This window comes from Sus scrofa, chromosome 6 (assembly GCF_000003025.6).
Source record: "Sus scrofa isolate TJ Tabasco breed Duroc chromosome 6, Sscrofa11.1, whole genome shotgun sequence".
Classification (NCBI taxonomy): domain Eukaryota; kingdom Metazoa; phylum Chordata; class Mammalia; order Artiodactyla; family Suidae; genus Sus; species Sus scrofa.
Genome location: NC_010448.4, coordinates 135,496,200 through 135,522,043, shown reverse-complemented (window position 1 = coordinate 135,522,043; position 25,844 = coordinate 135,496,200). Strand labels below are relative to the sequence as shown.

Sequence of the window (25,844 nt, the reverse complement as noted above, 5' to 3'; positions counted from 1 at the left end):
GAAATTCCTACGTTGAAACTTTATCAAGGCATGTTCTGTTATTGCAGAGTTCAAGCAAATTTGTTTATTTTTAAATTTTATTTATTTATTTTTCTTTTTATGGCCACACCTGTGGCATATGGAAGTTCCCAGGCTAGGGGTCAAATCAGAGCTGCAGCTGCTGGCCAACTCCACAGCCAGGGCAAACTGGATACCAGCCACATGTGCCACCTATATGTAGTTTGCAGCAATGATGGATTCCCAACCCACTGAGTGAGGTCAGGTGTCAAACTTGCAGCCTCACAGAGACTAAACTGGGTCCTTAACCCAGTAAGCCACAATGGGGATATCTATCACTCATTTCTTGAATTTGCCATCTTACAAATTTGTAATTTTTTTTTTTTTGGTCTTTTAGGGCACACCCATGGCATGTGTAGGTTCCCAGGCTTGGGGTCTAATCAGAGCTGTAGCTGCCAGCCTACGCCAGAGCCACAGCAACGCCAGTTCTGAGCCACGTCTGTGACCTATATCACAGCTCATGGTAATGCCAGATCCTTAACCCACTGAGCGAGGCCAGGGATTGAACCTGCAACCTCATGGTTCCTAGTCGGATTTGTTTCTGCTGCGCCACAATGGGAACTCCTTTTTATTTATTTTTATTTTTATTTTTTTTGTCTTTTGCCATCTTACAGTTCTCTTTAAGAGCAGAGTTCCTAGTTTAAAAAAAAAAAAATATCCCAAGAGTTCCCGTCGTGGTGCAGTGGTTAACGAATCCGACTAGGAACCATGAGGTTGTGGGTTCGGTCCCTGCCCTTGCTCAGTGGGTTAACGATCCGGCATTGCCGTGAGCTGTGGTGTAGGTTGCAGACGTGGCTTGGATCCCACGTTGCTGTGGCTCTGGTGTAGGCCGGTGGCTACAGCTCCGATTCGACCCCTAGCCTGGGAACCTCCATATGCTGCGGGAGCGGCCCAAAGAAATAGCAAAAAGACAAAAAAAAAAAAAAAAAACCCACATAATGGGTTTATTATCTTCACCTGGGTATATGCATACCTAGGAGCATTCAACCAGAGGATCAGAGGCATGAAAAAACAGAGCAGCTCCAATGACAATTATGTGGATAGAATGGAATGGAAGTTTCCAAGAGAGAAAACAGAGGTTTGGGTCAACTTGATATCATTTAAAAACAAGAACAAACTAATATTGGCTGAAAGGCTGAATTAGAAGATTTTCGATGGACCAGAGGAGGACGAATTTTTTTTTTTTTTAATGGCCACATCTGCAGCATATGTAAGTTCCCAGGCCAGAGATTGAGTCTGAGCTGCAGCTGTGAACTATGCTGCAGCTGCAGCAATGCTGGATCCTTTATACCACTGTGTTGGGCTGGGGATCAAATCTGTGCCTCTGCAGTGACCTGAGCTACTGCAGTCAAATTCTTAACTGACAGCACCACAGCAGGAACTCCAAGCAGGAAGATTTTTTAAGCAGAGAGAACAGCATAGGCAAAGGCACATCAGTAAAAGCCCATGTCCTAATTTGGGTACCTGAAAGGAGTCAGTCTCACTAGAGCAAAGACTGAAGGCAGAGAGTAACAGAATAGACTAAACACAGACTAGGTCATGAGTGATCTTGTCCGCTAAGTAAACTTTTCCCTCTAAAGATCCACAGAGAGGCGTTCCCGTGGCTCAGCAGGTTAAGAACCTGACTAGTATCCATGAGGATGCTGGTTTGATGCCTGGCCTCACTCAGTGGGTTAAGGATCTGGTGTTGCCACAAGCTGTTGTGTAGGTTCTGGATGTGGCTGGGATCTGCTGTTGCTGTGGCTGTGGTATAGGCTGGCAGCTGCAGCTCCCATTCCACCCTAGCCTGGGAGCTTCCATGTGCCTCAGGAGTGGTCCTAAAAAGAAAAGAAAGAAAGAAAGAAAGAAAAAAAAAAAGAAAGAAAGAAAGAAAGAAAAAAAAGATCCATGGAAAAAGGAAGCAACATGATGAGATTTACATGCGATTACTTAGATAGCAATGATTAGCATAGATGGGAGGCAGGCTATTGCAAAATCCAGACAAGGAAAGGTAAGGGCCTGGCAGTGGAGATGGCTATGAGAGCTATTAGGAGATAAAATCAGTAGACTTTCAACTGGCTACACAGAGGATCAGACCTAGGAATTTTCCTCTTTTTTCTTACCTGGATTATTTTGATGGTTCTATAACAAGTTTTTTTCAACCCTTGTCTCAGTCTACTCTAGTACAATGCATACTTCTGAACACAGCTCTTTCTAAAACACAAAACCTATCATGCATTTTTTCTTTTTTTTTTTTTCTTTTCTTTTTAGGGCCGTACCCACAGCATATGGAGGTTCCTGGGCTAGGGGTCTAATCCGAGATGTAGCTGCTGGCCTCCGCCAGAGCCACAGCAACGCCAGATTCAAGCCATGTCTGCAGCCTACACCACAGCTACTGGAATGCCTGATCCTTAACCCACTGACCTAGTTGGATGCATTTCCATTGAGCCATGATGGGAACTCTCTATCATGTAATTCTTTATTGACCCTCTGTTGCCCCAGCAATTTATTTTCTCACCAAGGGTCTAGGATGAGATGAGCTATTTGCCTAGAGGCTAATATCTAAGAATCTTGCAATTGTCTGAACCAGAGGGGATCTTTTCAAATTGGATGACAATTTGGCACCTGCTTCCCTGGTCCTAGTCCTCTTCAGCTTTAGTACAACCCATATTTACTCCTCCTATCTCATCTTTTATTATACCCCAAAATACACCTGACCTCAAGCTTCTCTAACCTACATCCCAATCTCCTAAAAGGCAAAACAGTTGCTTATGTCTCTCCTGTTTAGTGCTACTTTCTCTAACCCTAACCTTCAGAATGCCCTTTTGTCTTTTGCTCTTTTTCTTAAAAGTGAGTTCCACTCACCTCTCAAGAATCACCTCCTAAGAGATGATTTCTTCAGCTTTTCCAAGCCACATGGGCCCTCCCTCATTTCTATGACATACTCTCTAGTGATATCATACTGCCAGTTTTAAATTATACAGTGTAATGTCATTATTATTCATTGCAATAATTTTTTCACTTTTCAGTCACCTGATGAACTAGGAACAGAGGATTTTTCTTACTTATCCTGGTATTTCCAGCATTAAACACAGTACAAAGACTTCCTGCTGTGGTCCAGTGGGTTAAGGATCTGAATGCAATGGCTGGGGCTGCTGGAGGGGCTAGAGTTGGATTCCTTGCCTGACGCAGAGGTTTAAGGATCTGGTGTTGCTGCAGCTGTGGCATAGTTCACAGCTGTGGCTTTGATTCAGTCCCTGGCTCAGGGACTTCCATATACCTCGGGCAAGGCCACAATAAACCACAGTACAGAGCACAATGTAGGAAATGGACAAATCCATAAATTTGCTGTTGAAAAGATGAATAAATGCGAAAAGATGAAAGAAATATATATACATATATATATATATAATTTTTTTACCACCTGAAGCATATGGAATTTCCCAGGCTATGGGTCAAATCAGAGCTGCAGCTGCAGGCCTGTGCCACAGCCATGGCAACACGGGATCTGAGCCATATCTCCATCCACACTATAGTTTGTGGCAATGCCTGATCCTTAACTGACTGATCAAGGCCAGGGATCAAACCCACATCCTCAGAGGGACAGCATCAGGTTCCAACCCACTGAGCCACAATGGGAACTACTATGATATATTTTCTAACTTGGGGAAACAGTACATTTTTTATACTTTTGAAAATATTTGTTATTTAAATATATTGGCAGCAGATGCAGTCCTTTTCATTTTAATTAATTAATTAATTTATTTATTTATTTTGTCTTTTTGAGGGCTGCACCCACAGCATATGGAGGTTCCCAGGCTGGGGGTCTAATTGGAGCTGTAGCTGTCAGCCTATGCCAGAGCCACAGCAATGCCAGATCCAAGCCTCATCTGCGAGGTACACCACAGATCACAGCAATGCTGGATCCTTAACTCACTGAGCAAGGTCAGGAATTGAACTCGAAACCTCAAGGTTCCTAGTCAGATTTGTTTCCACTGCGCCACCATAGGAACTCCTCGTTTTTTTAATTTTAGGAATAGCACATGGTTTTCCAAACTTTTGGAATGTTGTGAGATCTAAATGTACAAAATAGGAAATTTTAATTTTATTGCTCTTTAGATTAAAGTAAGTTCAAAATAAACTGACTTACCAAAGCTCTTACTAGAAAAACATCCATGTTGTTTGCTCTTTGTTTTACATGTTAATGTAAATACCTCCCAACAGAACTCACACCTTTATTGGAGCAGTTCGGCATTTTGATAACTACTGAAGCAATGCAGGGAGAGCATGTTCTGGCTCATTCTCTGCCCTCAGATCTCTGACTTTTATCATTTCATAATCTCTTTAAGCCTTGATTTTTTGACCTAATAAATGGCCATAATAATTTTGGAGCTCAGCAGCTTTATTGAGATACAATTCACATACAGTACAATTCATACATTTAAAGTATACAATTGAGGAGTTCCCGTGTGGCACAGTGGTTAACGAATCCGACTAGGAACCATGAGGTTGTGGGTACGGTCCCTGCCCTTGCTCAGTGGGTTATGGATCCGGCGTTGCCGTGAGCTGTGGTGTAGGTTGCAGACACGGCTCGGATCCCGAGTTGCTGTGGCCCTGGTGTAGGCCGGCGGCTACAGCTCCGATTCGACCCTAGCCTGGGAACCTCCATATGCCCAGGAGTGGCTCTAGAAAAGGCAAAAAGACCAAAAAAAAAAAAAAAAAAAAGTCCCATAACCTTCAGGAGTCCTCTCCGTTTCCCCTCTTTCCGTCCTGGCAACCACTCCTCTACTTTCTATATAGATTTGCCTATTCTGGATGTTTCATGTAAACAAATTCATACAGTAATGTAATATTTCATGACTAGCCTCCTAGTATATTGTCAAGGTTTACCCATGTTATAGCATGTATCAGTACTTCATTGCTTTTGTAGCTGAATAATACTCTATTATACAGATATACCACATTTTATTTATCTGTTCACTAGCTGATAGACATTTGGCTTTTTTCATTTTTAAGGTATTGTGAATAATCCAGTATGAACCTTCATGTGCAAGTTTTTACATGGATGTTGTTTAGGCATAGAATTGCTGGGTAATGTGGTAATGCTATGCTTAACATTTTGAGGAATTAAACCTGGAGTTTTTTTTTTTTTTTTTTAGGGCTGCACCTGCAGCATATGATATGAAAGTTCCTGGGCTAGGGGTCCAACTGGAGCTGCAGCTGCCAGTCTATGCCACAGCCACAGCAACACCAGATCCAAGATGCATTTGCAACTTACACTCAGCTCATGGCAATGTTAGATCCTTAACCCACTGAGTGAGGCTAGGGATTGAACATGCGTCCTCATGGATACTAGTCAGGTTCGTTACTGCTGAGCCTCCATGGGAACTCTAAATCTACAATATTTGGATTGCCTGGAATAGATATTCTATATTAGCATCTATAGAATATTCTGAGTTCTAGATGCCTTGGTTGGCTTATTTCTGACTTGGAGAAGAGTCGTGTCAAACACTTTTGGGTAGGTGATAAGAACAAAGATACAAGTAGAATTCCTGATGTGGTGCAATGGGTTAAGAAACTGACTGCAGGGCATTCCCATCATGGCTCAGTGGTAAGAAAGCCAATTAGTATCCATGAGAATAAAGGGTTCCATCCCTGGCCTGGATCAGTGGGTTAAGGATCCTGTGTGGCCAGTATAGGTCATAGACAAAGCTGGGATCTGATGTTGCTGTGGCTGTGGTGTAGGCCAGTAGCTGCTGCTCTGATTTGAACCCTAGCCTGGGAACTCCTATATGCTGTGGGTGTGGCCCTAAAAAGACCAAAAAAAAAAAAAAAAAAAAAAAAAAAAGAGAGAGAGAGAAAGAAAGAAAGAAAAAAAGAAAAAGAAAGAAAGAAGTTCATTGCAGAAACAGGTTGCTGCAGGCATGTTGGTTCCATCTCCAGTCCTGCACAGTGGTTTAAAGGATCCTGCATTGTCGCAGGTACAGCATAGGTTGCAAATGTGACTTGGATTCTGCCCCTGGCCCAGGAAATCCATATGCTTCAGGATCAGCCATTAAAAAAAAAAAAAAGAACAAAGATACAAGGACCAGTATATGCCTTATGGCATTGTGTAGATTTAAAAGGAGTCCCTGAATTAATTTCTGGGGACTCTGCCAGGTTTTAGCAGTTAATGGAAAAGGTAATTGGATGTATGATTTACCTAAAAGAATTCATTGACTTAGGTAATGGAATTGGTTTTGTCAAAGTGTTAGACTTCCACCAGGCTTAATGTTGTCACTTGGTAAGTGCTGTTTCCACCAATAATTAATGAAGTATGTTGGTCATGTATTGTCTTGGAGTGAGCAATAATCCTAAATATCTGAAATAAAATATCAGATATACTCAATAGGTGTAGTTAAATTTGACTTTAGTGCTCTCAACATGTGGCCCACTTCTAAAAGCCGGCTTTTTTTTTTTTTTTTGTGGGTCCCTTTTATGGATTCTTCAATGACTGCTCCCCTACCCCTGAAGATTTTTCATTGTTTCATTTCCTAATACTTTGAAAAAAAAATCTGTGACTAACCATTAGATGGTCCATTTAGCTCCTGATTTCAAGATACAACCTTTAAGATAATTCAAGCCTGCTCCATTCTATGGCATAGTTTGGCATTCGCATGGTTTACAGGAAAACTTTGCTTGCAAAATTGCAAGTACAGGTCACTTACACCACAGCCCTCTCTCTCTGCTCTGTCATCAAAGCTCCTATGGATAGTCTGTTGTCTTAAGATTTTTCCAGGTGACATAAACTACATGGCACAGAGACCAAGCTGTCTGGGTTTCTTAAAGCTCTTTTATTTGGCTGAAGGTGGGGGGAGGATGGAATAAGCAAGCACTATTCTCTCTCCACTCTTGTGGAAGGAGAAGGAAAAATGCACAGCACTCCAGAAAATTGTCTCCTAGGCATTTCCATTCTCCAATCTTGTTTGATCAATTCTGCCATATCATTCCCTGGAGACACGTGAGGATTGAGGATTGCTAAGTAGGCTTCACATTCTCCTAGCCTGCCCCATGAGGATGATTCAGCATCCTTTTTAAAAGAATGTTTAGGGCACTTGGCCTCTGCATTTCTCAGCTTTGGAGCTTCTACCAAAAGGCATGGAAAAGTCCCACTTAATATGTCATATATCTTAGAAATATGTGCCTGGGAATGTTCTAAGTTTTTATCTATTTTTTGGTATCATGGATGGATCCCTTTGACATTCTGGTAAAGTCTATGGACCCCAGTCTGAAAGTAATGTTTCTATGTGTATAACGCAAAATATATAGGATTACCAAGGAAGCGAATTACATGGAAATGGTTTTATCCTCGGACCCCCAGAGAAGGACAAGAAACCTAAGTGAAAACTTACATAACTGCAGTCTTTACAGATATTATTACTTTGTCTTCTCAACATCCCAATGAAGAAACTGAGACATAATGAAGGTAAGTACCTTGTTTAAGACCATGCCCCTAGTAAGCAGCAGAGAAAGAATTCAAACTCTAGCAGTGTCTCCACAGTGTTGTTTCAATACTATGCACATAGGATCCCCAAATTCATTAATGGTTGATGTAGGAAGTACTTCAGTATTTGAATAATAGTAGCAACTAATATTATTTCATGATTTCTACTCCCTGGTTTGGTGGGCATTACTTGATGGCTTTGGTTATCTGGAGGAGGGACAGAACTTTAGAATGAATCCAAATCCCGTTTTTGTTTTTTTGTTTTTTCCTCTGGGCCAGATTAGCAGAAGATATCAAGTTCCAATATGAGACTGTGTCCATCTGTTGCTAACATCTATAGGGGCCACTGTGTCCCATGGTTTAAGCTATTTGTTTAGTTTTCTTTTGCTTCTAATTAATGGCATCCTACCTGATATACCCACTAATGACTAAGACTGAATAGTCTGTTAACCCAGGAGAAGAGAGGCTTAAAGCAAATTACATTGATATGGAAAAATAAATAAAATACGGTATTTCTTATTCTCTTGTTAAAGAGTAAAATGCATACCCAAATGTGTAATAACATAGTTTCATCAAGGTTATTGTGGAATTAAAGGAGGTAGTGCTCATAGAAAGTTGCTTTAAGTGGTAGTCATCATTATTGCTATTACGTTATTACTATTCTTCCCATTAGGCTGAAAGTTTGGAAGTTTTGGGAGGTTTCCACAAATGTTTGGAAGTTGTGGGAGGAGGCAGCAGAGAGGAGATGCTGGAATAAACAAACTAGCCTTACACATTCTAAGTTCTTCAAGTGTCAAGAGCACCATTTACTTCATAAATGCACAGTATTTTCACATAAAACTCAGTCTGTGCATTTTTACCTATTATTCAGCTAGTAATATCACACACTGGTATTATCATTCTCACTGTTTTCCTTTTGAGTAAATGGAAAATTTGAAAACTAACAGAAAGTATTGTTCATTCTTGTTCCTCAGATAGGAATAGTAACATGTGCTCTCATGTTTTAACTATCCTTACAAAATTATTTTGGTTTTCCACTGCAAATATGCTTAGAAAGTGGAATTTTTAAATTTGCGGTTCTGAAGGAATGTTTTGGTTCAGAACTGCGCATAGAAACAACATATTGTTTTGTATTTTGTTGCTTTCCCTCCTCAACCCCATTAGTTTACTGTGTATTAGACAGAACCTCAAAGTTCTGAATACCTTGCCTCCCCCTTCATAGTTGACCATATTCACATATTCTTTGGTAGCCTAATTCACTCCGAAACGTGTAGAAGAGCCAAAGAGGAATTTAAATGAACCCTTAAAATTCACCACTAATACAGGACTGGAATGCCTCAATATTAACTTAAGTGGTTAGGGTCTGTGGTAGAAGTTCATCTGTGATCTGCGATTCTGGGCATCTAACCATATATACACATACTCACACTTTTTTTTTCTTTTTCTTTCTTTGTTTTTGTTTTTGCGTTTTAGGGCTGCACCCCCGCATATGGAGATTCCCAGGCTAGGGGTTGAAACGGAGCTACAGCTGCCGGCCTACACCACCGCTCACAGCAACGTCAGATCCTTAACTCACTGAGCGGAGCCAGGGATGGAACCTGCAATTTCGTGGTTCCTAGTCGGATTCATTTCCCTTGTGCCACAATGAGAACTCCACGCACATTTCCTTTAACAAGGTATGAGCATATTTTCTTTTAATAATGTGTATAAGTGATGTATGGGGGAAAGACCCCATAATTTTCACTAGATTCCTGGAATGGTCCTAGAGCTCTCAAACCACTGGAACTTCATTCAATACTAGTTCTCGACAGCCCCATAAAAGGATGCAATTCTTCCATTCTACCTATTACATCCACCTGACGAGGCGGGAGCCTCTACCCGGAACAAAAATGGCGGGAGGTGCTTCACACGCAGCCCCTCACGCAGAAAGGCGAGGAGGCCTCCGCCACTTTCCCTCCACCTTCCCACTCCTGACCCCGGAAGGACTCCCCCCCCCTCCCCGGGGCCAGGCTGCGGTTCAGCACCGGGGCTGCGGCGGGGAAGCAGGCGTGGGCCGGCCGCGCTCGGCCTGGAGCGCCAGGTACGGGGAAGGGAGGGCCGGCTGGGGTCGCGGCAGCTGCGGGGCCGAGGCGGCTGGAAGGGAGCGTCCGGGAGCGCTCTCTGGATTCCGAATGCTGGTGGAGGATCGGAAAGCCGGACGGAGGCCTGCCCGGGAGCGCTGAATCAGGGTGGGCTGGCCACTGCTCGGAGCCCGAGCAAGGGTCTGGGCGGCCGGGCAGAGAGCGAGCCCCTTTTTCTGGTCCTCTTGGTAAAGAAAAGGAAAGCCTGCCGAGGAGAGCGCGGTGGGGGTGGGGATGGCCTCCGGCAGGTGGGGCAGCTGGTGTGGTCCAAGTTTCTGCAGGAAAGACTGGGGTTTGAGCGGGGAGTGGTTTTGGATGAAAAAAAATTTATGCTTTCTCTGAAGGTGCTTTTCCAGAATAATTTAGCATCGAGAGGTTTGTGGTGTATCGGAGCCCTTCTGTAAATGAAGTTGTTCAACATTTATTTTCTGGAGAGAGGACTCCGAAGGTCTATGCATGTGCAGACCTCTATTATTATTCTTTTATCATTAATGTAAGGAAGCATTTTTGCTGTGTGTAAAGTATCTTCTCAAAGTTTGGTTGTGTAGATTGATGCTTCACGTCAAAATTTGGGGATTATTTCAGACTTTCACACTTGCTTGGATTATAAAGTCCAAGTTGTAGGATAGAATTTTAGGATGTTTAAAAAACTATTTATGGCATTTTTAACTCTTCCGTGGCTAGAATGGAGAGAAGCAAGTAATTTTACAAAGTATGGTATTTTTGTTGCTGTTTTAGGTCCCACCCCCCAAAAATTCAAATAATCATTACACTGCCTTCATGTTTATTTTAATTAATGCTTATGAAAGCAACTGAAATGACCAGTTTTTAAAAGCTGTTTTTAATGATTAATTTGGAATCACTTCCTTGGTGATTTTGAATGAAAGGGAATGAGGTGGTTAGAATGCAAAAATAGATATTTGTCAGAATTCTTCTAAGAAAACCCTGCAGCAAATCGAAGTGTTTGGTTTATTTTCTTTCTCCTCTGCTTGGAAACTCTGTTATGGAGAAAATCACTTTGGATGAATTACCCTTATTATCTTTTTTTTTTTAATTCAGTAACATAGATAGCTTTAATGATCCAGAATCTATTTAGTTATTAAATATGTTTCTCAAAAAAAAGTCAGGTTTTCTGGGGTGGGGTGTGAATGTGCTTTTCTCTTCCTCCTTTTTTGTGTAACGTTTAAAAAGAGTAATACATGGGGACTTAAAATCAATACTGCAGAAGCACTTATAATGAAAAACAGTGGTTCCTTGCCCAACCTCCCCTTGGTCTCATTACCCAGAAGACCATTTTTCACTTGTTTAAATGGTACTTCATGGTTTCCTTTTATATTTGTCAATTATATGTCTATTTCTCAGTTTGTTGGTTGAAGTTAACATACTTCAATTAGAACTAATTGTACTGAGCTGAAAACTGTAATTAGAATACGATTGAGGGGGATTAAGTTTACACTCCTCAGGTGTCACTAATAGAGACTAAGATAAACTGTCAGTAGCAGTAACCCACCTTTGATGTGAAAGGAAACTACTACTTAATCAGTGGTTTTGATAGTTGTCTGGAAAAAATGGGAGTTATTAACAGAACGGATTAGTCTTCCAGAGTTTAGAAGAAGAGAACAGAAATACATGCAGAAATAAAAACCTTTAAGAACCTGTAGCACATAAGCTTTTATGGAGGAATTGTTGGTAAATTTTTTTTTTTTCTTTTTCGATTGTAACCTGCAGCATATGGAAGTTCCTGGGCTGGAACGGGGTCGAATGGGAGCAGCTCTGCAACCTACACCGCAGCTTGCCGCCACACCAGATTCTTAACGCATCGAGTGAGACCAGGAATCAAACTCACATCCTCACAGACACCATGTGGGGTTCTTAACCACAACGGGAACTCTTGATACCAAAATTCTTTTTTTCCCCTTTCTTTTCATTTTTGGCCTCCCTGCAGCATATGGAGCTCCTGGGCCAGTGATCAGATCTGACAGTTGCAAGGCAGGATCTTTTAGCCCACTGGGCTGGGCTTGGGTTTGAACCTGTGTCCTGGTGCTGAAGAGACGCCGCCGGTCCTGTTGCACCACAGCAGGAACTCCCCTTGTTGGTAATTTTTGTTTTGTATTGAAGTTTGTACACCACTATACAAGGAGAAGAAATACTAAATTTGGTGGGCATAAGCTTTCTAGCTAGTGGAGAAGCCTACCCTTGTACACCAGAAATAGTTCTTAGGCTTTTTCCTGTCCAGTATGAAATACTCCTCAGGACCCATTAAATTTGTGCTCACCACACAGCCTTTTATACTTAATTCAACTCCCTACAATGTCTTATTTCAGAAAGGGTATGTTTTGATAGCATATGAAAGTATTCTTGGAGTTCTTTTGTGGTATTGTGGGTTAAGGATCTGGCATCATCTCTGCAGTGGCTTGAGTTGCTGCTATGCCATAGGTTCAGTCTCTGGCCTGGAAACTTCCACATGCCTTGGGCATGGCCAAAAAAAAAAAAAAAAGGTTTCTTTCATTAGATAGTATATTTCTTTATTATAAATGAGTTGTAAACTAATTTATTTATTTTATGTGTGTGTGTGTCTGTCTGTCTGTCTGTCTGTCTGTCTGTGTCTTTTTAGGGCCGCACCTGAGGCATATGGAAATTCCCAGGCTAGAGGTCTAGTTGGAGCTGTAGCTGCCAGCCTACACCACAGCAACGCCAGATCCCTAACCCACTGAGCAAGGTGGGTATCATCCTTATGAATACTAGTTGGGCTTGTTACTGCTGAGCCACAATGGAAACTCCTGTGATTTATAAATCAGCACCATGTGAATTTGTTTAGTGTGTATCCAGCTGTGTGCACTATTGAATTTTTGGCTCTACAAAACCTGATGCAGACCCTGAGCCATCACATTTCTATTAAGGTTCTGCTACCTTTTAAGGCCTCTCACAATGACAGCCACCTCCTGGCACCTGACTTTTCTTTCTTTGGTTTAAATAGAAATAGGCATTAAAACAATACTAAAATTCCATAGCATGTATGTAACATTTTTTTCAAGGGCTTAAAAATGGGGCAGTAGAAGAATAAATTCTGAAGTTCAGTGAGCTCTAAGGTTCTTTTCTAGCCCCAAGAGCCTTGCCCCCGCTGTTATTTGAAGAAAATAAGTGGGAAGAAAATATTTTAGGTTACTATTTAAGACTCAAAATGTTTATATAACCAGAAAAGAGAGAATCTAGAACCTGCAGTTTTCTAGGGAAAATTTACTACCTGAGCTCAAAGTTCAAATCTAACTGATTTTTTTGGAGGGGGTGACCTCCTTTGGTGATTAATAAATAAACTTTTAGCTCAAGTAAATTTGGCTTAGAATGTTATTTTCTTTGGGTTAGTGTAATATCATTAATTAACTGAAGAAAATTGATAGAGTTAAGTTTTCAATTTGTGTTTTTCACTTGGTGGAGTAGCCAGAAGTCTTTGTGGCTAATGCATTTTTATGTTTTACTTAATGAAGGTTAGGAGTCATGTCAGAAGAAACAGCAAGCGAATCACAGTTTTCCTTGAAGACCGCAGCACTGAAGGTGTTTGATCTTCCTCTGTCTTGGTACTATTCTCTCTGCCAGGTAAAAAAAAAAAAAAAAAAAAAAAAGTGAAAAAAATATGAAGTTGAAAAATAAGTTTATTGCCCAGAGTGCATTGTGTTTACAGTATTTAAATTTCATTTGAAGTTGTATTTATTTATTTATTTATTTTTGTCTTTCGTCTTTTTAGGGCCTCACCTGCGGCATATGGAAGTTCCCAGGCTAGGGGTCCAGTCAGAGCTGCAGCTGCCGGCTTATGCCACAGCCACAGCAATGTCAGATCCGAGCCATGTCTGCGACCTACACCACAGCTCATGACAACGCTGGATCCTTAACCTACTGAGCAAGGCCAAGGATCGAACCCTCAACCTCCTGGTTCCTAGTCGGGTTCGTTTCTGCTCTGCCACAGTACTCCACGAACTCATTTGGGGTTTTAAATGGTTCCAATGTCTGCTAAAATAGTTTAAAACTTTCTTCAGTTTTATTTATTTCATTTTTTTTGGTTATCATATTCATAACTCTTAAAAGGGGATTGTATTACTTAAAACTTCCAACTTTAAGTGAATTTACACAGTCTGTTATAATTATTTTCAGAGAATTATGTTATTCAAATACACTTGTTCTCACTATTAAAATCCTTTACGAGTTCCCGTTGTGGCTCAGTGGAAACGAATCCAGCTAGTAACCATGAGGTTGTGAGTTCCATCCCTGGCCTTGCTCAGCGGGTTAAGGATCCAACATTGCCATGAGCTGGTGTGTAGGTCACAGACACAGCTTGGATCCTGTGTTGCTGTGGCTGTGGCGTGGGCTGGCAGATGTAGCTCCCATTAGACCCCTAACCTGGGAACCTCCATATGCTCAGGTGTGGCCCTAAAAAGCAAAAAAAAAAAAATTCTTTAATTTTATTTTATTGTGGTAAAATATACATAACACAGAATTTACCATTTAAAAACCATTTTAAATGTGCAGTTCAGTGCATTACGCACATTGACCCTGTTGTGCAACCAGCCTTCAGAACTCTTTTCATCTTGCACAACTGAAACTCTAGAGCCACTAAACAGCAGTTCTATTTTTTTCTTTGGTTGTGATCATTTTGTTTATTAATTAAGGTATAGTTGATTTACAGGGTGTGCCTCTTTCTGCTGTTCGGCAAAGTGACTCAGTTATATATCTATATCTATATGTGTATATATATGTATATTCTTTTTTTTTCCTTCTCTCTCCCCCTTCCCCTTGGCAACCACCAGTCTATTCTCCATGTCTGCGAGCCTGTTTCTGTTCTGTAGTTAGGTTCATCTGTGCCATATTTTAGATGCCACAGATAAGTGATATCATATGGTATTTGTTTTTCTCTTCCAGATTTACGTCTATACATTCTTTTTTATATTACTTTCCATCATGGTCTGTTGCAGGAGATTGGATATAGTTCCGTGTGCTATGCTGTAGGACCCTGTTTATCCATTCTAAATGTATTAGTAATGCTTCTACTAACCCCAAGCTCACAGTCCATCCCACTCCCTCCTCTCTCCCCCTTGGCAACCACAAGTATGTTCTCTATGTCTCTGAGTCTAAACAGCAATTCTTAATTCCCTCTCCCACCAGCTACTGGCAGCCATTCTGTTTTCTGTCTCTGTGAATTTGCCTTCTTTAGGTGCTTCATAGATGGAGTTACATTATTTGTCTTTTTTCTTCTTTTTTTTAGGGCCGAACCTGCGGCATATGGAAGTAGAGGTCAAATGGGAGCTGCAGCTGCTGGCCTACACCACAGCCACAGCAATGCTAGATCTGAGCCACATCTGCAACCTGTGCCACAGAGCTTGTGGGAACACTGGACCCTTAACCCACTGAGTGGGGCCGGGGATTGAACCTGTATCCTCATGGATACTAGTTGGGTTTGTTAACTGCTGTGCCATGAGGGGAACTCCTTTAGGTCTTCTATTGCTGCATCTATCTCTTTGCTCCCCAGTCCCACATTCTCCGCCCCTACTGTTCTGTTCCCTTCATTCGAGATTATAAAGTTGTGTATTTTGAGCATTATTTCATTAAAAAAATGCTTTATAAATATAGATGTAATGTGGGTTGTTGAATATTTCCCTCTTTTTGAGTTTTTGGGTTGTTTCAGCAGTTTATTATTTATATATAAATCTTTGTCCAATTTTAGATTTTTATTTAGGTAGATTCCTAGAGATAAAAATATTGAGTCTGAGTGGTATTTATTCTTTTATTTGTTCATGTTATCATACCATTTAAACATTTAAAAAGACTAGCAACAGGACATAGCACTCACTGTATGTAAAGCACTGTTAGACATTTTATATTAGGTATATTTATAAACTCATTTAATCCTTACAATGATCCCGAAGTAATATTACTCTTGAAATTTAGCATTTGAGTAGCTAATAGGAGATGTTTCATATTTCTCAATTCCTGTCCACTATCTATGGGTTATCATTTGGATCACTTAAATATCTTTATCTTTCAGTGACTCTTTATTTAAATATCAGCAAAAGCAATTATATATTCTTTTTCCTCCTTTTTCAGCTGTACCATGGCATGTTGAAGTTCCTGGGCCAGGGATCGAATCCAAGCCACATCTGCAACCTAACAATGCCAGATAGCACTGTGCTGGGCCAGGGATTGAACCGGCAACACGACAGAGGTGAGTCAGATCATTAACATTAGCACCACAGAGGGAACTCCTGGAGGTCTTAATTTCGTTTTCTTATTTTTTTATTTGTTTTTGTAGTAAATACCGATTTTTGTATTTGATCTAAGAAGCATTTTTTTTTTTTGGATAATGTGGTTATGGCAGTTGTATAAAGTATAATGAAAAGTAAGATGTTCTTAGTTATAGTGCTATTTTTAGAATTTATTTTATTATTGAATATTTAGCATCCAAGTTCCAGGAACTGTTTTTTTTTTTTCCCCGAATCTCATTTGGTTGCTATGAACACTGGAGCTTTGGTTTCATAGGGAAAAACATAGAAATGGAAAGAAACAAAGATTTGGCAATGCCTGTAATGGAGACATTACTTAAGAGAATAATTCTTATAGTTTGTGAAGGGAAAAAAATCTGAGGCGCCTTTGGAATGTTCCAATTTTTCATGATAGTTTTGGAAGAATTGAGAGATTTGGAAGAAAAGTAGAGTAGGAATAATTTAAAATTTTTTGTTAGATCACTGTCACTGAGGCCAAATGCTAATGGCAAGTGGAAGTAAATCATCTGGTATACCAGAAAATGAACAGTTATTTTGGATTTATGTGTAGAACCAGGATTTTAAAAACAGCTTTATTCAAGTAAAATGGATACATGTTAAATTGTATGTATTTAAAGTGTATGATTAAGTTTTGACTTATATGTGTGTATGTCTATGAAAGCCTTGCCTTAATCACAGTCATGAACATATCTGTGATCCCTTTTGTCATCTCTGTCTTTGACTCTCCCTGTACAACTCCTCTCCTCTACTTTTCCCCAGGCAACCACTGATTTGCTTTTTGTCACTGTAGATTAGTTTGCCTTTCTACAATTTTATTTTATTTTTAAAAATTTTACTGGCTTGTAATTGACTTAAAAGTTGTGTTAATTTCAAGTTATATCAAGATAAATCAGTCATACATATACATATATCCATTCCTTTTCAGAATAGTTTCCCATATAGGTTACCACATAGTACTGAGTAAATTTTTCTATGCTATACAGTAGGTCCCTGTTACCTGTCTATTCTGTATATAGTAGTGTGTATATATCAGTCCTAACCCAGTAATTTGTTCCTCTCCCCTCCATGTTTCCCTTTGGGTAAACCTGAATTTGGTTTCAAAATATTTGAGTCTGTTTCTGTTTTATGAGTTCTATTATATCATTTCTATTAGATTCCACATATTAGTGAACTCATGATATTTGTCTTTCTCTGTCTGACTTCCTTAGTATTGTAATGTCTGTGTCCATCCATGTTGCTGCAGATGGCATTATTTCATTCTTTTTTATGTCTGAGTAATATTCCATTGTATATATGTACCACATCATCTTTATCCAGTCCTCTGTTGATGGATATTTAAGTTGTTTCCATGTCTTGGCTGTTATAAATAATGCTGTCATGAACATTGGGTACATGTATCTTTTTGAATTATCGTTTTCTCTGGATATATGCCCAGGAGTGGGATTGCTGGATCATAATAGTCTATATTTAGTTTTTTAAGAAACCTCCATACTGTTTTCTGTAGTGGTTGTGCCAGCTTAAAATTCCCACCAACAGTGTAGGAGGGTTCCCCTTTCTCTACACCCTCTTTAGCATTTGTTGTTATTATAGATTTGTTAATGATGGCCACTCTGATGAGTGTGAGATGATACCTCATTGTAGTTTTGATTTGCATTTTTATAATAACTAGTGACTTTCATGTGCTTTTTGACTTTCTGTCTTTGGAAAAGTGCCTGCTTGATCTTCTGACCATTTTTAAATTAGGTTGCTTTTTTCTTTTGATTTAAAGTTATATGAGGGAATTTCTGTCTTGGCTCAGTGGTTAACGAACCCGACTAGCATCCATGAGGACATGGGTTCGATCCCTGGCCTCACTCAGTGGGTTAAGGATCTGCCGTTGATGTGAGCTGTGGTGTAGGTCACAGATGTGGCTCATATCCTGCGTTGCTGTGGCTCTGGCATAGGCCAGTAGCTATAGCTCCAATTTGACCCCTAGCCTGGGAACCTCTATATGCTGGGTGCAGCCCTAAAAGACTAAATAAATAAGTAAATAAAGTTGTATGAGATGTTTACATATTTTGGAGATTGATCCCTTGTTGGTTGCTTCATTTGCAGAGTTTTTTTTCATATTCTGTGGCTTGTTTGTTTTGTTAATGGTTTCCTTTGCTGTGCAAAAGTTTTTAAGTTTATTTAGGCCCCCTTTGCTTATTTTTGTTTTTATTTTCATTACTCTAGGAGGTGGATCAAAAAAGACATTGCTGCAATTTATGTCAAAGTGTGTTCTGTGTGTGTTTTCTTCTAGGAATTTTATAGTATCTATCTGGTCTAACATTTAGGTCATTAGTACTTCCTGAGTTTATTTTTGTGTATGGTGTTAGAGAGTGTTCTAATTTCATTTTTCTACAGGTAGCTGTCCGGTTTTCCCAGCACCACTTACTGAAGAGACTGTCTCTTCTCCATTGTATAGGCTTGCCTCCTCTGTCGTAGATTAATTTACCATATGTGTTCTGGGCTTTCTGTCCTGTTCCACTGATCTATATGTCTGTTTTTGTGCCAGTACCTTTACTGTTTGGATGACTGTGGCTTTGTAGTATAGTCTAAAGTCAGGTTGCCTGATTCCTCCAGCTCCATTTATCTTTCTTTATAATTTTTATATAAATGGAATCTTACAGTATCTACTTTTTTTTTGGTCTGGATGTTTTTTACTCAGCCTAATTATTTTGAAATATATACATGTTCTTGCATGTATCAGTAGGCAGGTTTTTTTTTTTTTTTGTCTTTTTGCCATTTCTTGGGCTGCTTCCGCAGCATATGGAGGTTCCCAGGCTAGGGGTCTAATTGGAGCTGTAGCTGCCAGCCTATGCCTGAGCCACAGCAACGCAGAATCCGAGCCTCGTCTGCGACCTACACCACAGCTTATGGCAATGCTGGATCCTTAACCCACTGAGCAAGGCCAGGGATCGAACCCACAACCTCATGGTTCCTAGTCGGATTTGTTAACCACTGTGCCATGACGGGAACTCCTCTTTTTTTTTTTTTTTTTTTTTTTTAAATTACTGAATGGTGTTCTACTGTATGGATATAACAGTTTGTTTTATTGTTCACCTGCAATGGACTTTTGGGTTTCCTGGTTTGTTTCTTTGTTTGTTTTTGCTTTTTAGGGCCACACCTGAGATATATGTAAGTTCCCAGGCAAGGGTTCCAATTGGAGCTGCAGCTCCCAGCCTACACCACAGCCACAGCATTGTAGGATCCAAGCCGAGTCTGTGACCTACACCACAGCTCACAGCAACACCAGATCTTTAACCCACTGAGTGAGGCCAGGGATCGAGCTCACATCCTCGTGGATCCTAGTCAGGTCCATTAACTGCGGTGCCATGAAGTTCCTCCTGTTTGTTTTAATTTTAAATAAAGTTGCTAAGAACACATCTGTACACATGTTTTTATATGTCTTTGTATGAATATATGCTTTCATTTTTCTTGGGTAAATACTTAGGAGTAGAAAGGCTGAATCATAAAGTAGGTGTATATATTTAATTTTTTAAGAGAATGCCAGCCTTCTTCCAAAGTGGTAATACCATTGTTATGACCAGTCTTTTTAATTTTTGCCAATCTAATTAGGTATGTAGCGGAATCTCAGTGAGGTTTTATTTTGCTTTTTTCTAAGGTCCTATAATGTTGAATGTGCTTTCATATGCTTATTTGCTATCTATATGTCTTCTTTGTTGATAATGTCTGTTCACAGCTTTTGTCCATTTTTAAATTGGGTTTTTTGTTTTCTTAATAAGTTTTGAGAGTTCTTTATATGCCCTAGATACAATTTTTTTGTCAGATAAATGATTTGTAATTGATAAATGATTTGTCTTCTCCTAGTTCATGGATTGTCTTTTTATTCTCTTAAGTTTTTTGTTTTTGTCCTTGTGGGGCCACACCCGAAGCATATGGAAGTTCCCAGGCTAGGGGTAAAATCGTAGCTGCAGCTGCCAGCTTACAACACAGCCACAGCAACACCAGATCCAAGCCACATCTGTGACCTGCATCACAGCTCATGGCAATGCTGGATCGTTAACCCACCAAGCAAGGCCAGGGATTGAACCTGTTGTCCTCATGGATACTAGTTGGATTTGTTACCACTGAGCCACAACAGGAACTCTCCTTAATAGTTCTTTTTAAAGAGTGGAAATTTTAAATACTAAAGTCCAGTTTGTTGGAGTTCCCCTTGTGGCTCAGTGGTTAACGAACCTGACTAGTATCCATGAGGATGTGGGTTCGATCCTTGGCCTTGCTTAGCAGGTTAAGGATCTGGCGTTGCCATGAGCTGTGGTGTAGGTTGCAGACTCTGCTCAGATCTGGTGTTGCTGTGTCTGTGGTGTAGGCTGGCAGCTACAGTCCCTATCTGACCCCTAGCCTGGGAACTTCCATATGCCTTGGGTTGGCCCTAAGAAGACAAAAGGCAAAAAAAAAAGTCCATTTTGTCAACTTAAAAAAAAGTGGGGGTGTCAGGTTTTTGGTGTCATCTCAGAGAAATATTTGCCTATCAGGGATCACAAGGATTTTCTCCTATGCTTTCTTCTAGAATCATTATAGTTTTAGGTTTTATGTTTATTTCTATGATCCATAAGTTTATTATTATTTATGGTGTGAAATATAGATTAAAATTCAATTTTATTGTATATCAATATTCAGTTTTTTTCCAGCAACCATTGTTGAAAAGACTATCTTTTTTCCACTGAACCGTCTTTGTACCTTTGTCAAAAATCATCTGTATGTGTGTGGGTCTGTTTCATTACTCTCTCTTCAGTTGCATTGATCTCTTTATTTCTTTATGCCATTATGGCACTGCCTTGTTTATTGTAGCTTTTTTTTTAATTACTCAATGAATTTTTTTACATTTATTGTTGTGCAATGGTTATCACAACCCGGTTTTATAGCATTTCCATCCCAAACCCCCAGTCCATCCCCCATCCCCCAACCTGTCTCATTTGGAAACCGTAAGTTTTTCAAAGTCTGTGAGTCAGTATCTGTTATGCAAAGAAGTTCATCGTGTCCTTCTTTTAGATACCACATATAAACAATAGCATATGATGTTGGTGTCTCACTGTCTGACTAATTTCACTTAAATCATGATAATTTCTAGGTCCATCCATGTTACTGCAAATGCCGTTATTTCTTTCTTTTTAATTGCTGAGTAATATTCCATTGTGTATATGTACCACATCTTCTTTATCCACTCCTCTGTTGATGAGCATTTAGGTTGTTTCCATGTCTTGGCTATTGTATATCAGGTGCTACAATGAACATTGCAGTACATGTATCTTTTCAAATCATGGTTTTCTCTGGATAGATGCCCAGGAGTGGGATTGCTGGATCAAATAGTAATTCTATTTTTAGATTCCTAGGAATCTCCATACTCTTTTCCATTGTGGTTGCACCAATTTACATTTCCAACAACAGTGCAATAGGGTTCCCTTTTTCCCACACCCTCTCCAGCATTCATTGTTTGTAGACTTTTTGTTGTGAGCCACACAGGAAGTCCTGTTTGTAGACTTTTTGATGATGGGCCATTCTGGCTGGTGTAAGGTGGTACCTCATAGTGGTTTTCATTTGCCTTTCTCTAATAATGTGATGTTGAACATTTTTTCATGTGTTTTTGGCCATCTCTATGTCTCCTTTGGATAATCATCCGTTTAGATCCCCTGCCCATTTTTTGATGGAGTTATTTGTTTTTCTTGATATTGAGCTGTAGGAGGTGTTTATAAATTTTTGAGATTAATCGTCGCTTAATTTGCAAATATTTTCTCCCATTCTGTGGGTTGTCTTTTTGTTTTGTTTAGTGTTTCCTTTTATGTGCAGAAACTCTTAGGTTTAATTAAGTCCCATTTGTTTATTGTCATTGCTCTGGTAGGTGGATCTGAGAAGATAATGCTGTGGTTTATGTTGGAGAGTGTTTCGCCTATGTTTTCCTCTGAGTTTTGTAGTGTCTAGTCTTATATTTAGGTCTTTAATCCATTTTGAGTTTATTTTTGTGTATGGTGTTAGGAAGTGCTCTAATTTCATTCTTTTACATGTGGTTGTCCAGTTTTCCCAGCATCATTTGTTGAAGGGACTGTCTTTTCTCCATTGTATATTCTATATTGTAGCTTTATAATAAATTTTGAAATCAGGTAAGGTTAGTCTTTCAGCTTTGTTTTTCTTTTGAAAAATTGTTTTGACTATTCTAGATCATTTTCATCTCCATAGGAATTTTAAAAGTCAACTATTAGTTTTTACAGAAAAAAGAGCTTGCTAGGATTGTCTTTGGGATTTGTATTAAATCTGTTTATCAGTTTGGGCACAGTTGACATCTTTGAGTCTTTCATAAATGTTATATCTCTCCATATATTTAGGTTTTCTTTATTTTCCCTCGGCAGTGTTTGCTAGTTTTCAGGATACATGTTTTTCACATCTTTTGTCGGATTTATCCTTAAATTTTCATATTTTATAATATTATTGTAAACGATTTTTTTTTTTGGCTGCACTGGAGGCACGTGGAAGTTCCTGGGCCAGAGATTGAACCCTCATCACAGCAGCAACCTGAGCTGCTAGTGGCAATGCTGGATCCTTAACCCACTGTGCCATAAGAGAACTCCCTGTAAATGATATCTTTAAAATTTCACTTTTCAATTATTTTTTTACTCACATATGAAAATTGATTTTTGTATATTGATATAATATCCCACAACTTATTAAGTTCACTTAGTTCTAATAGCTTTTTGTAAGTTTCATGAGGTTTTTCTACATAGATGATTGTGTCATTTTGTTTGGTTTGTTTTGCTTTTTTAGGGCCACACCTTGACATATGGAAGTTCCCAGCCTAGGAGTCCAGTCAGAGCTATAGCTGCCTATGCCACAGCCACAAGCAATGCCAGGTCCAAGTGTCTGCAACCTACACCACAGCTTGTGGCAATACAGGATCCTTAACCCCTGAGCTGTGTCAGGGATTGAACCTGCATCCTCATGGATACTATGTTGGGTTCTAAACCCACTTAGCCACAGTGGGAATCTGATTGTATATCTGATTGTATATTTTTAAATGGTAATGAATAAATGTTTTTGTTAACGACTATTACATTATAAAGTTTATATTGGAGTTCCCATTGTGGCACAGTGGAAATGAACCCTGCTAGTATCCATGAGATTGTGGGTTCGATCCCCTGACCTCGCTCAATTGGTCAGGGATCCGGCATTGCATTGAGCTGTGGTGTAGGTCGCAGACTCTGCTCGGATATGGTGTTGCTGTGGCTGTGGCATAGGCAGCTATATCTCTGGTCGGACCCTTAGCCTGGGAACTTCCATATGTCTTAGTTGTGGCCCTAAAATTTTTTTTTAAATTATATGAAGTTTATATTCAATTTTTATTTTAAGAAATAGTTTTATTATAGAAAACTTTAAGCATATGCAAAACAGAATAGTTTAACGAACCTCTTTATATCTGACACCCAGCCTCAACTGTTATCAAAGCATGTTATTTCCTCTGTTTTCCTATCCATTTCTTTCTCCATCTGCCAGTGGATCCTTTTGAGGCAAATCCAGTACATCATATTATTTCATCTGTAAATGTTTCATTATATATCTCACTTCGTAAAGTAGAACTGCCAAAATAATATGTCCTTCCAAATAATAGTAATTCCTTAATATTATCAGTATTCAGTCAATTATTTATATTTCTTCTATTCTATGGATATTTTTTGTTAGCTTTTATTTTGTTTGATGGAATTGAAATAACCTTTAAATCTCTTAGGTATCTGTCAACTCTTAGATTGCTTTTATTTTTTAATTTTAATTATTAAATAAAAATTTTAAAGTAAAAAAATTTTGTTGACGTGTAATTGATTTACAATATCATGTTAGCTTCTGGTGTGCAGCACAGCAATTCAGGTATATATTCTTTTTCAGAATGTTTTCCCTTATAGTTTAGTATAAAATATTGAGTATAGTTCCCTGTGCTATAAGAATTCTTTTAATCTGTAGCTTCACTCCTCATCTTTTTTTTTTTTTTGCTTTTATTTTCTCTGTGGAAGTAACCATGTTCTTTATTGTGATAGGATAATCTTGATTATATTCTCTCTCCTCTGTACTTTTTATGAATTGATAGTTAGATCAGACTATCATTTAGATTCAGTTTGTTTGTAAAGCCAAGTTATAGGAAGTATGTAATGTCTGATTGATTTGCTTTTTGTGACATTAGCAGTGTTTGATAATTATTGCTAGATCTGCTAATTTAAGAGGTTGCAAAATGGTGACATCATTCTATATTTCCTTCTTAATTTTTTAGCTAAAATGTCTCTATAAAGAGAAACTTTCTGTCACTATATAGTTACCTTGGTACAGTCTGCATAGAAATGGCAGAATAATAATAATTATTATTTTTTTATTGACCAGATTGCAAAATAATGAAATGGCTTCCCTAGTATTCTTCAGAGCTGATCAAGGAGAGTTTCAAATTTTTTTTTTTTTTGCTTTTTAGGGCCGCGCCTGTGACATACAGAAGTTCCCATGCTAAGGGTTGAATCAGAGCCACAGCTGCCAGTCTGCACCACAGCCACAGCAACACAGATCTGAGCCACATCTGCGACCTACACCACAGCTCACAGCAATGCCAGATTCCCCACCCACTGAGAGAAGACAGGGATTGAACCCACATTCTCATGGATACAAGTTGGATTCGTTTCTGCTACACTACAATGGGAACTCCCCCGAAAATCATTTTGCTCTCACAGATTTAATTATAGATGATGGGTTAAACCATTACATTAATTTATCCCTATTTATGCTCAGATGAACTCATTTTTGGCAAGTGAGAGCCTATTCAAATTGGCTCCTTTGTGCTGAAGATACAGTCTTGAGGACAGCTTCCTTGCTGTCTAATGTGAGAAGATGTTACAAGCTCACCTCATACTTTTCATGCCCCATACCTGGAATCACCCATTTTAGTGTAAAATGATATTTAAAGACAGCAAACTGTGCACCATGGATCAATTCAATTTAATTGAACAGTTGTGCAAAGGAAACAATCTTAAAATTCTTCCAAAATTCACTGGTTTGAATCAATTGGAATTAGCAGCTGCATTGATACAGCCTTATTTTCTAAAAACTTTAAGTATAGATTCACGGGAAGTTGTAAAAATAGTACTGAGAAACACAATAATTTGTTCCCTTTTGTTGTGGTGTTCCATAGTATGTATATGGATATACCACAGTTTGTTAACCCTCACTTATTGAGGGACATTTTGATTGGTTCTAGGTTTTTTTTTTTTTTTTTTTTTTTTTTTTTTTAATTTTTTTGGGCTTGCCTGCCTCATGTGAAACTTCCCAGGGCAAGGAATGGAACCTGTGCCTCAGCAGTAACCAAAGCTACAGCCGTGACAACACCCGAATCCTCAACCTGCTGAGCAAGGTTGTTTCCAGTTTTGATTATTATAAATAAAGCTGATATTAACACTTGTGTGTAAGCTTTGTGTGGGCATAAATTTTCATTTTTCTGGGATAAATGTTGAGGAATGTGACTACTGGATCAAATAATGCGATGTTTATTTTTTATTTTTTTATGGCCACACCTGCAGCATATGGAAGTTCCCGGGCCAGGGATTGAACCCAAGCCGCAGCTCTGGCAGTGTTGGATCCTTTAACCCATTTTTCCCGGCTAGGGCTTGAAAAATAGTGCCTCTGTAGCACCCCATCTGCCTAACCCACTGTTACTCCAGATGTTTATTATTATTATTTTTTGGTCTTTTTTTGCTATTTCTTGGGCCGCTCCCGTGGCACATGGAGGTTCCCAGGCTAGGGGTTGAATCAGAGCTGCAGCCACCGGCCTAAGCCAGAGCCACAGCAACTCGGGATCCGAGCCGCGTCTGCAACCTACACCACGGCTCACGGCAACGCCGAATCGTTAACCCACTGAGCAAGGGCAGGGACCGA

General features: G+C 39.4%; 1 protein-coding gene across 4 annotated transcripts in view; it reads left to right on the top strand.

Moving 5' to 3' along the window:
- MIGA1 (mitoguardin 1) overlaps nt 9,477–25,844 on the top strand; it is an 89,159-nt gene continuing 72,791 nt past the window's right edge. For 2 of the 4 annotated variants that reach the window (XM_021096450.1, XM_003356422.4), the window contains exons 1-2: nt 9,477–9,599; nt 13,125–13,233. In XM_021096450.1, coding sequence (XP_020952109.1) covers nt 13,135–13,233 — 99 coding nt within the window. In that variant the 5' untranslated portion in view covers nt 9,477–9,599; nt 13,125–13,134. Of the gene's footprint in view, nt 9,600–9,625; nt 9,748–11,584; nt 11,735–13,124; nt 13,234–25,844 lie in introns of those variants that run through there. The other 2 variants (XM_021096448.1, XM_021096449.1) reach the window with 2 other exon arrangements.